Here is a 13,590-nt window from a genome sequence, read left to right on the forward strand (position 1 = left end):
ATTAAAATCACCCCGGGCCCCAGAACTGGAGCCTTGTCAGCCCACCCCTTGTGGGGGGCCATGGTCCGAAACGTTTGTGAAACTTCGGCCAATGATTCGTGGCTGAGGGAAAAAACAACTTCACCAATAGTGTTTTATGCACCAATGTCAACATCACAATGCAAACCATATGTATCCGAAAGTAAAATGATAATTGAGAAATGAGGAGTAGGATTATCAATCCTACATCCTGCGCATTATAGGACTCTGATTTGCATATCCATAGCGATTTTATTTCGTGCAGTGTCCTCTTAACTAATTTTTTTTTCTCTGTGTAAAAAAAAATATTCCTCTTTGTGAGAATAACTTTTTTCGCAAACCGCATCCAAATATACAAATACCTTCAATTTTTATGAATTTTCACGATTTGGCTGGGTACCCTGTATTACTAATCGAAAATTGAACATCACTCCTGGGGGAGGTTACGTTCCGGGGGTGACCACGAATACGGAAATCCGCGAATAACCGTGGATTATATATGTATATCTTGCTTATTAAAGATCATGAGAAAGTGCAAAAAGTGCAAGGTGACACACAGAGGTAGAAGGGAATGTAAAAGAGGGTGCCGCAATTGTCGGCGATGTTTTCTGAAAGAACATTGTGATTTCTGTTTGCCGTTTCTCCTTTTTATCATCAAGTATTTAAACCAGTGATTCCCAACGTGGGCGTTAACGCCCCCGGGGGCGATGGAATGTTCCAGGGGGGGCGGTAGAAGCTACTGGTATAGCATAGGATTCTATGAGTTAGATTGCCTTGGAGGGCCGCTAGGAGAAAAAATTTCCGTAGAAGGAGGCGTCTAAATTTTAGACCATTCTCAAATCTCTCCCACTTCAACATGCCGACTTCGTCTTATTCTTCTTACTTGTCCCACAAGTCTTTTCCACAATTCTTTTGAAATCCCAGACTGCGGTCTCCGGCCCTTATGTGCCACTGTACGCACGTGCAATGTTTCTCTCTAGTCGTTGGATTCAGCTATCCATTTTAGTAAAATGGCTTGTACGTTACACCGAGTTGATAGCTGTTGCAAAGCATAGTCAATATATCCAATTTTTCTTGCAAAGTTTTCACTCTTTTTCCTCCTTTTCGAAGCATTATCAGTAGCACTAGAAAAATGAGCCATCATAAACACGCACAACTCAAATTTCGTAAGAAAAACATGTGAATGACGATTGCTGAGTGTTGGCAAAAAAAAAATTTCAGTAAAGGAAAAAACAGCGAATACGGGGGGGGGGGCGGGGTTGGGGGTGACTGTATATAAAATTCATTTGAAATCTTTATTTTATATTTCATTTGGAATATCAATTTTAGAAATTTGTCCTGTAAGTGCTAATTCGGACTTTATCTTATCAACTGTCTGTCGTAGAGGCATAGTTTCAGTTTATAAAATGCTCAAAAGAAGTTAAAAAAAAATTTTGAGAGTGAAAAAATAGGGTGCAACCAAAATAAAAAAAAAAATTTAAATTTTTATACGGTTCTCTTGTCCTTCAACTTTCTATAAGAAAGTTGTTGCCCTATATCTCACGAGGCCGACAGAAACAAAATGCCATGTTTCTAAGTGCATTACTCGCTCTAAGATATTTTGAATTCGAATTTCGGAGACAAATTATGAAAGGACAGCAAAAACTAACGGCTAACGCTCCTTTCCCAACTTTTCTCCAAATTTGTGAATTCGAATATCTCAGTGAATATTGACTCAGAAACTTGAACATTTTTTTTTTTGTTGACCTCAGGAAAAAACAAGTTAGAGGACAGTGGGCCCATATAAAAATTTAGATTTTTTATTTTGTTACACACTGTAACAAAATGATACAAGGTAATTTTTGAGCATTCTTTAAAAATTAAAATCATACCTCTAAAACGGACGGTTGTGGAGACTAAGGCCACTTACAAGACACCCTGTATAACCCGTGGGCTTATCACGGGATATTACGATACATGAAACCTAGTTAGACGAGGATCTATATCAGTGATTCCTAACGTGGGCGTTAACCCCCCCCCCCCCCCGGGTGGCGATAGAAAGATCCAGGAGGGCGATAGAAGCTACGGATATAACATAAGATCCCAAGGGTTCATTTGAGTTGGGGGCCGATGGGACAAAAAAAGGTTGGGAAACTATGATCTATATCGCTCGGAGCTTATTCGTATTTAGCTCAATAAAATGTTTAAAATTATTATTTTTTTAATACATCAGACATTTTTAACTCGATGTTGAAGGAAAAAAAGCTATCGAAAAAAAAGAGTAATAGTAGTAGATTATAAAGACAGGTTTTTACTGACCATTGATTCTTCAGCCTTGAACAAGCTCATATAGGAGAAGAAGAAGAAGAAGAAAGCCTGTACAAAATGGCCTAAAGGAAATTTCGACCCCCATTAATCACTTAGGCCCGAAAAAAGAAAACATTGTTTTAATGCGCTTGCTTTTAAAGGATTACCACCTTTAATTTATTCCTCCAGGAAGCTGCCATCCTTTCTCTACGGTGATAAACATAAATTTTTTTTAAGAGCTGTAGTTCTTATTACATTATTATTATTATTATTTTAATGTATAATATGTACAAGGTAATTTTGATTCTTTTCTTTTTTCTCATGAATATATTTCTATCATTTGGGATAGACCTTGAGGAAATTTCACCATTAGTTACGGTTAATAAATTGGAAAGTTGAGACATGATAAATTTTCATGAATATCAATTGAATCAATATTAGTCCCATGAATTTTTTTTTTTTAGTCATCAATTCCCAAATTCTGATTCTGGATTGTTGCGTTCTGTTGCAGGTCGAAATGACTGGTAGTAGCGTTTTCGATTATGTCCATCAGCAGGACCAATCGGAATTGGCCGATATGATTGGCATTAACGTGTGCCATTCGCCATCCGCGACGTCTCCGGCATCCGTGGCATCGGACGAAGGGTCGTCTTCGACACCGGGGACTTCCACGCCGACGGGATTCGATAGGCCTGGTGAGAGCTGAAATGTTTCTGTATCTTTTGCATCTGCTTAATGTATGTGCTATTCCAGATCTATCCTTTCCTGACACAGGGTATATGCACGCTAACCAGCGCACCTACCTCTCGGTGAGTATAAAAATAAACTGCCGTTTGGAATCGGCAAGAAATTGTAGGTCCCGGTTTAGTTAGCCCTCTTGTGCAGAAAATAGTCGTGGTAGGGCAAAAAAGACCAAACGATCCATTATATTCTGGTAGTCAAGGCCGTAGCGGGGGGGGGGGGGGGGTGGGCATGGAGGTCTGGCCCCACCCGAAATGTGAGAAAATGACCGAAAAAAGGGGAAAAAAGATGGCCAAATCTATTGTTCTATCACTTTGGTCCCCCCGAAATGAAAGTGCCCCACCATCTGAACGAAATTTCTGGCTACGGGCCTGCTGGTAGTCTTTATATATCAGTGTTATATCTTGTTTGAACAGCAGATATCTCTGCAAACGTTGACATAAGAAACGTAATTTCAATTACAGAAAGTTTTCTAATAACGTATGACTACTTGAAACCTCAAAATTTGTTTGAGGGAATCATATACATAGCAAAAATGAAGAAATTAGATTTTTGCACATTCCCCGTGAGCTAAAATTTCCAATGTAATTGAAATTCCAATGTGATCTACACTGAAATGTGGATTTCACTCTGGCTGGTGTGGTGGTCAAGTGATCATAGTGACGGCCTCGAATCACGAAGACATGGTGGAAGAGCGACGTGACGCCCGGAGCACCAAGTATAATATATATATATGTATATACATAATCAAGGTTTGGTCCCTTACCGTCGCCACAGTGGTTGTCGGCTGATGGCGGGTTTTCTGTGGTTCCCACCTTCAAGGCACAAAGGCGAGCCGATCTCCCAGTTAAAAAGTCTCGCCACAGAAAGACCGCCTTACAACTGTACAACTATTCAATAATCGCATTACACAGAAAACAACTTCCGTTAGATTCAGCATACGTACACGCACATTCCGGCATGTACAAATTCATTAGAAATTCCGTAGAGGAATGTGTGCGACATGCATGTACGGGTTAAGTAGCAGTTCTCGATTCCGCTCTGAAAAGTAATTTGCAAAAAATCGCCTACTTTTAAATGCGATATTAACGGAGATATTCGATTTCGAAATTTTCAGCATTTGCCGCAAATGATTGAGGGGTGAGGGGGTGATTCACGAATTGTGAAACGTAAATAAAATTCAAAGTTGCAAATGCTGTGAAATTGTCACAAAAGTTTAATTGCTATTTATTGTGAATAATATATCTGAGTTATTTTCTAAGCATGCGCTCTAGAATCAATTATCGCCAAAAAGGCTAATGGAGCTCTTTCTTTCGGTTCCCGAGTTTATACCCAACGTAGGCTATACCTAGTTTCTTTATGAATTTCTGATACTTCACTGTAAAATCAATACGGGGGGGGGGGGGACTTTCTAAAAGTCCTAGGTATAAGTCCATTGCAATATTGCAATAGTTGTGAGCACTGAATAAAAGTCATTAAAATGTGCATGTAAAAAAATACTTTTATTACACAAAGAATAAAAATTTGATCGCACTTAAACACGGAAGAGTGAGTAGAAAAAAGAGTAACAAGTATTTGAAATTTTGGAAAAACGAAAAATATGCGTGTTGTGGTAAATTTTCGTGCACCAACCCCTCTTAAAGATTTGTTTTATTGATCGATTGATTCAAAATGATACGTTTTGACGCTATAAGATACCAAAAAAAAAAAAAAAACAGCTATAAAATAGCAATGATATCTCAATGAAATTTTCTGTTGTTTTTCCAGCTCCCTTGATGACGCTCAGCAATCAAAGCAACGGCCAAACCTTTCAGAGGTCATTCTGCATTCGCATGAAGTCCACTCTTACAAAGAGAGGCTGCCATTTCAAGTCATCCGGTTACAGAGTGAGTAAATCCGTAAATTCTCTTCGATGAAACATCAAATTGAAACTGTGAGAGGGAAAAAAAAAGTAGTAGATATTTTTCAGAAACCGTAAATAAAATTCTTGTAAAAAAACCGTACGGTTTTCATCAACATGAAGCGAACACTCTTGATCTATTCATGTACTTGTACATATATATTGGCCGTTCCAGTCCCAAATTGATTGCACAATAGATATCTTCACAGTTGTTGACTTTAGAAACATACTTTCAATCGATTCAAAAAGTTTTCAAAAGACGTGCGGTTACTCGAAATGTCTTGAATTTCCCAGGGATCCGTATACATAAAAAAATAGAAAAATGGCTTTTTATGTATAGACCCTGTGTGCTAAGGCTTCACTAAAACCAATTAGTGAAATGTAAATGCGGCTCTGAGAAGTCATTTACAAAAAAAAATGCGTATTTTAAAATGCAGTATTAACAGAGATATTTGACTGTAGATTTCAGCATTTGTAGCCAATGATTGAGGGCATAAATTACGAAACGTAGATCAAATTAAAAGTTGTAAAAAGTCTGTAATTTAAAAAATAATTATCAGCAAATGTAATTGTAAATAAGAAAGTAAAACGGTTGAGTACGTGATATTTTTTAGTGCAGTCCCTAATAATGGCAACTTTTGAGCAAGTGATACCTTGCTAACACAGTGATACCTTGCTAACACAGTGATACCTTGCTAACACAGTGATAAGTTGCTAACACAGTGATAAGTTGCTAACACAGTGATAAGTTGCTAAAACACATAGAGCTTGAGAGAGAGCCCCGAGGATCCGGGTTCGAACCCCACAGTGGTGGTCGGCTGAAGTTGGTTTTCTGTGGTTCCCAACTTCAAGGCGCAAATGCGAGCCGATCTCCCCGTTAAAAAGTCTCGCCACAGAGAGCAACAGTCCTACAACGGTAAATCATTCAACCATAACACTTCACTCATAGTTAGTAAAACTGGGGGCAGATTACAGCACTACACATAACAAGCATTACACAGAAACAAACTTTACGTCAGGTTGCACTACATGTACACGCACATTCCCGCATGTACCGATTCGTTGGGGGGTTCCGCCGGGGGGGGGTTGCATGTGTGGTGTAGCAGTAGTAGGTAGGGGCTCGGGGATCCATGATGTTCTTAAGTCAGCCACCTCGTTGGGCAATTTGCCTGTTGTGGCGTTGTATTTGTATTTGTATTTGTATTTGTATATCTAATATCTCGATAAATATTACAATTAAAACTGAATTTTTTTGCAAAAGACTTTTCAGAGCCGGATCTACATTACAACAATTGAAAATGTTAGCACACGGGCTCTATATGAATTGTTAATTTTTCTACTTTTTCATGTATAAACCTTTTGAAAAAATTTAAAACATTTTAAGTAACCGCACGTCACTGGAAAAGTTTTTGAACTGATTGAAAGTACGTTTCTTAAGGCAATAGTTGTAAAGATATCTGTTGTACAAACAATTTGGGACGGCCTGTGTAAGGATGCCTCATAAACAGACGGAAAATATGATTCAAGAGTTGTCAAGAGCACATGATCGTAATCTTTTAAAAAAAATAGAGGAATGTATAAATGAAAATCCTTTTTTCCCCCCGTCTTTACTTCACCCATTACCCTATGATGTAATAACGAGAGACAAGAAGGATAGCGCATGTCAAAAATTCCTCCATGACCATAAAGAGGATGATGGGATTGAAGTAAAAAACGAAACAAAATTACCTCTTGTAACTGATAGTATCAATATAAAATCGTCTTTGTGAGTACATCTACAAAAAATAATAAATAAATAAATAAATAAGAAAGCAAGCACATCTGCCACGCAGCAGGGAGTAAAGCACAAGGTGAACCAGAGCTGAATAGACTAGCCATACTCAGGCACTTAATCTAGATTACCTTGATGGGCCGTAAGAAAGAGCGAGACAAAAATAAAATAAAGAAATCATGTTTGGTTACAGGCATAAGTCATGCTTAAATATCCTTGTAAGGATTATAAAGTGAAATGAAAAGGGAAAAAAATGTAATGCAATAAATAAATATTGGATCACATACACTTGTACGTATGTTAATTCGAGTTGCTCCATGGGATGGCCTAGGCACATCATGTTGAGATTTTGACCCCTTGAGAAATTCGGATATTATGTTTCCTTGAACTGACATTTTTCGGAAACGTTCAGATCAGTTCTCTATGGAAATCGCTTGACGGCTAGTCGGAAATAGTTCGGGATCATGGACTGATAACAAAAATAGAAAAGCGTGCCATGAATAATTCTTGAATGGAATCGTACTATCAAAATAACCTGCCATGTTATTTTGAGTGAAGGATAGCTTTCGGAAACCTTAGTCACGAGAAATACTTGTATTTGAAGAATCCAAATTTCCTATGAAATTAGTTATTTCGAACTTTAAAGGTTGCATTAAAAGTTTCGGGTCCTATTATAATGGTTATGTTGGGTGAATTTTCTGTTTCATTTTTAATTTTGATTTTTTTTTTTATACTGTCTTTTTTAATGGCAATGAATTTTCTCTTCTCTCTAGGTTGTATTGATACTTTCCCATCTTAGACCACAGTATACATTTTCATCATCAAAGAAATCTCCTCCAACGATAATGGGCCTGGTTGGTGTAGCGATTGCACTGCCTCCACCGTCGATGAACGAGCTGAGGTTAGAACAAGACATGTTTGTTACGAGGCTGACGTTCGATTTCAGGATATCACACTGTGAACCGAAGTGAGTACGAACTGTGAAATCTTAAATCGAAGAAACGGTATTGGAACGAAGTGTAAATGATGTATTTCAAATTGTCGAAACATGGAATTGTGAAAAGTTCGATACGAAGAACTTCGGTTGAATTATCTCCAGAACAGTCAGTCACCGATGATTCTAGGAAGTTAAAAATTCACTAATCTTTGTCACTAAACTGATTTCCTTTTCAGGGACATTCATGCCTCAGAAGTCACTAAAATTTCCGCAGCATCTCTTACTATAATTTTTGTTTCTTGATTGGATGTAAGCGATGGTAATCAAAGCAATAATACTGGTAGGAATATTCAAAATTTAACAATAGATGTCGGAAAATAAAAGTGATCACAATTTTAAGAATTGGTAAATGCAATCGCACACATAATGTTCTCCAGTCATAATAAAAATACAAGATACGTTAGGGCCATACGCACTCAGAACACACATTCCGGCATGTATCGATTCTTTAGAAATTCTTCAAAGGAATGGGTATGAGGTGCATGTACCATTTTGTAGTAGTGATACTCATGATAAAAAATCTCCGCAGAAGAGAAAGTCGACCTTCAACATGATACTTACGTGACTAAAAATCTAGGCATCTGCCATTTTTTTCTTCGAAATATACCAGGCGCATGGCAGCACCAGTAGAAAACGAAACACACCCAACTCCAAAAACATGAAAACGTCGTTAGGGTCCCACATACGCTCAGAACACATCCCGGCATGTGCCACTTCATTAGAAATCCTCCCAGAAGAATGTTCATGAGGCGCATGTTCGGTCAAGAAGTAGTAGTCATAATTAAATCTCATTATTGATAGTATGTATTATCTCAAAAACTAGAGCCAATTCGGCAAAACCAAAGCCAGATTCGGAATCAGTTCCCCTGAATTGACTGCAAAATCGCTGAAACGTCTTTGTCAATGATTTACTGTTACTTTGCTTATGATTTATTAGTTATTTATAGCGCACAGTTTGAACGTGATTTGTATGCTACTCATGTATTGCCATTGCAATTTAATTTTCACTTTACCTCAAAAACTGGAGCCAATCTGACAAAACCAATTCCAGATTCGGAATGAGCAGCCCCAAAATATACCCTAAAACCATTACAATTTCCTTAAGAACGTGTTTTTTTAGCAATGTTATCAACAAATATTTGTCATTTGGCGTAAGAATTTCTATTCCTGCTAAATTAAATGGTCGTGATTGTCTATCTTCAGGGTTGCAGATCTCCTCGACTATACAGCTGACGAAATAACTGGCCGCAATATGTACAGTCTTTGCCACGCACAAGATGTTGAGAATCTTCGAAAGTGCCATATGGATCGTAAGTATCTGTTTTCTTGAATTATTCAGTTAAAGTGGTTGAACTTTATGACTACTGTATTTTGTATTGAAAAGCATATGAATGGACAAATATAATGAATGGTACAAAAATATCCTCTCTTTTCAGTCATTCAAAAAGGACAAGTGATGTCTGGTTATTACAGGTTAATGAACAAGACTGGTGGTTACACGTGGGTTCAGAGCTGTGCTACAGTCATATGCAACTCGAAGAACGCGGACGAAGAAACGATCATATGTGTAAATTATGTATTGAGGTAAATCTCAGAATATCAAAAATTTATTTATGTACTTACTTCCTCACGCATGAAATTCTTGGAATAATCGAACCATTGAATCTCGTTGGATTCAATGTGTTTACAATAGAAGACAGGGGAATTCATTGCTTCGATTTTATTTCATTACAGTAACGTTGAATACGAACACTGCATCATGGACTACAGCCAATTACCATCCTCGAGGGAATTGAAAAGTGAGGAGCCTAGTAGTTCAGAAAGGGGTACGACACCTGATAAGGAAGATGGAAGAGGTAAACTATAATTATTGCATATTGGTGTAAAAGAAATGCTTTAAACAGAAAGCATTTCTATGCGTCCACTATTTGGCAATATAACATTTGTGCCCACTATTAAATACTGTACCTTGAACTGTCAGTCGTATATCGGGGTGCAGAAGATGAGATTGTAAAATAGCTGATAGCCCACTAAATACACAGTATCAGGGCCGCAACTGAAGACAAAAAATTTGCTCTGTTGCCCGGAGCCAGTGCCCATTTTGTCACCCGTTTACGTAAATTTCAAGGGGGGGGGGGAACCAGTAAATTTAGCTCCCTCCCACATTCAGCGCTCGGTGCGCCAGACCTTCTTGCTCTCTCGCAGTTGCGGCATTATAAGGTATATTACTCCCCACCACAAATATAGGTATCTTATGGATATATTGTATTATTTGAAGCCGTACAGATTTTTCATTAATAAACATTGTTGCTAACATTGTTCCTAATATTTTTATTTCTTGGTCCAACCCCACAATACGAAAAATTACACACATTATTCGTTGGTTCTCACTCTCGATTCGGAAGAGAAAATAGAGTGACAGCTATTAGAGCACATGCGATACATAAAAGCCTCGTTTACATGGGGAAGATCAGGATTGAATGAAGGGTTCGTTAGGTGAATATAAACCAGCTTGTGGCAAGTTTCTTTTTCCTCTTAGGGGGGAAAAAGATGGAACAAAGATTGAACCACCTTTTTTGGTCAGATTATGAGGCTTTCGTGCCACCTTTCCCGTAATCCTTTGCGATTTTTCCAAACTTGTGGGAAAATATACTTATGTTTTTTTCTTTTCTTATGTAAATGAAGGTATAAAGTAGACCTGCAAACACACATTATACTAATACCTGTTCAACCACCTGTATGAATTTCATAATGGAATGCTCACGAGCAGCATTTGTGTCTATATTAGGGGTTAAAACCCAGACTGCGAAACTCCCGGAAATTCAATGGAGATGTCGTGAACATTACCCCCCCCCGTCACAAGGGGTGGGGCTGACAAGGCTCCAGCCCACGCACCAGGGACGATTCTTGTCAGTTTTTGTTGTTTCAATTTATAAACTCACTATAGAGAGGACCGCCAGCCTTGAGTGCCCTGCAACAGGATTGGGGTAGGGATGGACTTTTTCAATCATAGAGAAAACAATTTTATTCGTAAGAGGAAACGTTTTCATGTAAAAATACCTTCTTACGACACAGCTTCAATATCTCCAATGTTTTCGCCATTGTAAATTTGCCGAAAACTATTTAAAATAACGTTTAACTGCTGATGAAACATCTGGCGCATCAGAAGTATTTTTTAAGGCAGAAAAAATCACTGAAACTTCTGCATTTACTCCCTTTTAAAAAAACGCCTGAAACTTCATCTGCTCAAACTCACTGACATTGACATCAATAGTGGGGCATTATCTCTTTGAGTGCCATTACCATTATATCATATGTATTTACATAAATTATGAAATAAATATAAAGAGAAATAATGCCAACACAACACTGATGATACGGTCATTTTTTATGTAGTTTTTAATGGTAATAAATGGTAATAAATCTCGTTTTCTTAGCAGATAGCGGCTCCGCTAGGGATATCCATCCAGATGATCCCCCAGCATCTAGACCAGAGACTGATGAAGGCAAGGAATCCGAACATTACGATCAAGTGACTGAGATCGACGCCAATAAAGGGCACGAACACATTCAAACCTCGGTGAGTGGAAAAGCTTTGTAATTTACTTTATCTTGTATAAATGTGGTCTTACCACAGAGGAACGCTCTGGAATAATAATTCATTAATCAAGATTTCTCTCTATAATTCATTTTTGGTGAAATCCGATTAGTGAATCTCAATTCAATGTTATGTGTGAATATAACTTTTTCAACATATATTTCAAAATCTTTTTTCCTTTATCCTCAAGGCTTCGCCAACATGTGAGGATTCCAGAGTCAACGAATATCCCAGTGTCAATTACTTTGATGCGAGTGAAATGAACCGCCTTGGACCAACAAATTCGATGGATCACCAGAACGAAGATCAGCGTTCACCTTCTGTGGTGGCTCACCACAGGAAACGCAAACAAGCCGACTCACTGTCAGTTTCGGCCGAAAGCGAGTCGAAGAGTCCGAGATCCCGTCCAGAAAGTACATCTTCTAGTCTCGAAGTCCTTTCCTTGGATAACGGCCATTACATACAGAGCGAGTCGGACGGGCACGAACAGGCCATACTGACTCCGTCCGTGGACATGTGTCAGCCTCAGAGTCATATTGGAAACAACACCGAAGCCAGTTCACCCGACCGCTCGGACAAAAACTCAGTTTCCAGGCCCTGGACCCGTTCCCCTGTGTCCATCACGAGTCCGGTCGGGTCGTCCTTTCAAGGTGATGGGAACTCGAACAAGGAGACAGCTAGTGCTAGCATGTCCGTCAGAGAACTGGAGGATGCCATGAACAGACATTTGCCCCGCAGCACGTCACCTTCAAACTGCAGTTCTCCGGACTCTCTTATGCTCAAGACGTACGCTTCGGGTCCCCCGTCTGTACAGCATCCTCACTCGGCGTCGTCCAGGCCCATCCAATGGATAGGTGGGGCACCAGCGACTCTACCAGCTACGACCCTTCTACGGCAGATCTATGTGAGCCGCGAATCAGTGATCCGATCCGGTGCACACGCCAGTAAACACGGCTGTTACGGGGATGTCCAAGGAACTTTACCGACTCCTCCCGGTGGCCAGAATGAACCCGGTTACGCGGACACGGCACAAATTATGTTACAGTCCAAAATATCGCCAGACGGTGCGTATGGCGTCATATCCGGGTTCACGTCGGCGCCGGCGTCAGTGGTCAGTGCGGGCGGGTACGCCGATTCGTGCCACGCGATGACCCCGCCGAGCTCGGTATCTCCGAGGGACAAATTCAACACGGAGACGTCGGCCTTCAATGAGGCGGCGGCCGTGGCCGCAGCTGCCGCAATGCCTCACATGAGGCATTACGTCACAGCGGACTCCGGGCCACTGCAGCACCTGCCCCTGAAACCGCAGTTGTTCGTACATCCAGGTAATCTGGACCACGGTGCCTACGGTCATCCCCAACAGACACTCTCGCCCGATCAGCATCAGTTGTATCATCATCCGAGCAGCTTTCATCTATACCATCCTACACCAGGAGGCTCCAAACCACCATTACATGCTGCTAATGGCACGGCTTCGTGGTTTTGCCAATCTCATTCGTGATCACTCGCGTTGAACTTGATTGAATGTTGTACATTTCGCTGGAGAGAGGAGTCCCTCTTTGTCCCGGAATCTTCTCATAGCCTTCTCAAAGAGGGATTGGTTCATTCGCGGACCGCGTTCTCTTCGAATTTCGTTAAGTGATGATAGGGATATAGAAAAAAATGAAAAGAAAATAATGTGTTTATATATTGTGTGTACATGCACATCGCTCTTAGAACAATAATATCACGGTGATGATCATTCAGCGCCATCCTGTGTTCATAAAGCAACCTGAAACGCAAGCTAAGTGATCAACTTCATTGTTTACGGAGAGCGATTCGTTTGCGTAAAATATAATGCATATGTTTATGGAAATTTTCTACATGAAATATAACACCTACGTTTTAATTTTATTTTTGTTATTTACCAAAATTTGTTGATTTTCTCTCTCTTTCTCTGTTTTTGCTGTCCGTTTTGAGATATGTTGAAGCTCTAAAACAATGTACAAAATCACAATGTTAGCTATTATTCAGAAATGGTAAAAAACTACCGACAAAAATGTGATTTTGATGCATTATAAATTTTAATGGGGAAAAAAACATTATTTATTGCACTGACTCTTTCTCTGAATAGTGTTTTTCACACAATTTTTAACAGTCATCATTCAAAGTTTGAATATTTTAGATGTACTTTCACATTGGCAAAAAAAAAAAAAATTCAATGCCTACGAACCTTTGGTATTTTTCCCCAATTTTATTACGTTCATTTCGCAAATTTATTCCATACGAATCAATGCCAA

The 13,590-nt window shown here is 39.3% G+C and overlaps 1 protein-coding gene across 2 annotated transcripts in view; it reads left to right on the forward strand.

Moving 5' to 3' along the window:
* Nucleotides 1-13,491, forward strand: part of LOC149081772 (protein trachealess-like) — a 178,851-nt gene extending 165,360 nt beyond the window's left edge. Inside the window, exons 6-13 of one of the 2 annotated variants that reach the window (XM_089237209.1) lie at nucleotides 2,816-2,999; nucleotides 4,813-4,931; nucleotides 7,490-7,683; nucleotides 8,917-9,023; nucleotides 9,150-9,297; nucleotides 9,448-9,569; nucleotides 11,151-11,293; nucleotides 11,502-13,491. In XM_089237209.1, coding sequence (XP_089093335.1) covers nucleotides 2,816-2,999; nucleotides 4,813-4,931; nucleotides 7,490-7,683; nucleotides 8,917-9,023; nucleotides 9,150-9,297; nucleotides 9,448-9,569; nucleotides 11,151-11,293; nucleotides 11,502-12,812 — 2,328 coding nt within the window. In that variant the 3' untranslated portion in view covers nucleotides 12,813-13,491. The remainder of the gene's footprint in view (nucleotides 1-2,815; nucleotides 3,000-4,812; nucleotides 4,932-7,489; nucleotides 7,684-8,916; nucleotides 9,024-9,149; nucleotides 9,298-9,447; nucleotides 9,570-11,150; nucleotides 11,294-11,501) is intronic. The other variant, XM_089237210.1, reaches the window with a different exon arrangement.
* The last annotated feature ends 99 nt before the right edge of the window (nucleotides 13,492-13,590 follow it).

The sequence above is a fragment of the Pholcus phalangioides genome, unplaced genomic scaffold, assembly GCF_987345545.1.
Source record: "Pholcus phalangioides strain wild (caught in Gottingen) unplaced genomic scaffold, Ppha-v1.0 ptg000009l_1, whole genome shotgun sequence".
In the NCBI taxonomy this organism is placed as follows: domain Eukaryota; kingdom Metazoa; phylum Arthropoda; class Arachnida; order Araneae; family Pholcidae; genus Pholcus; species Pholcus phalangioides.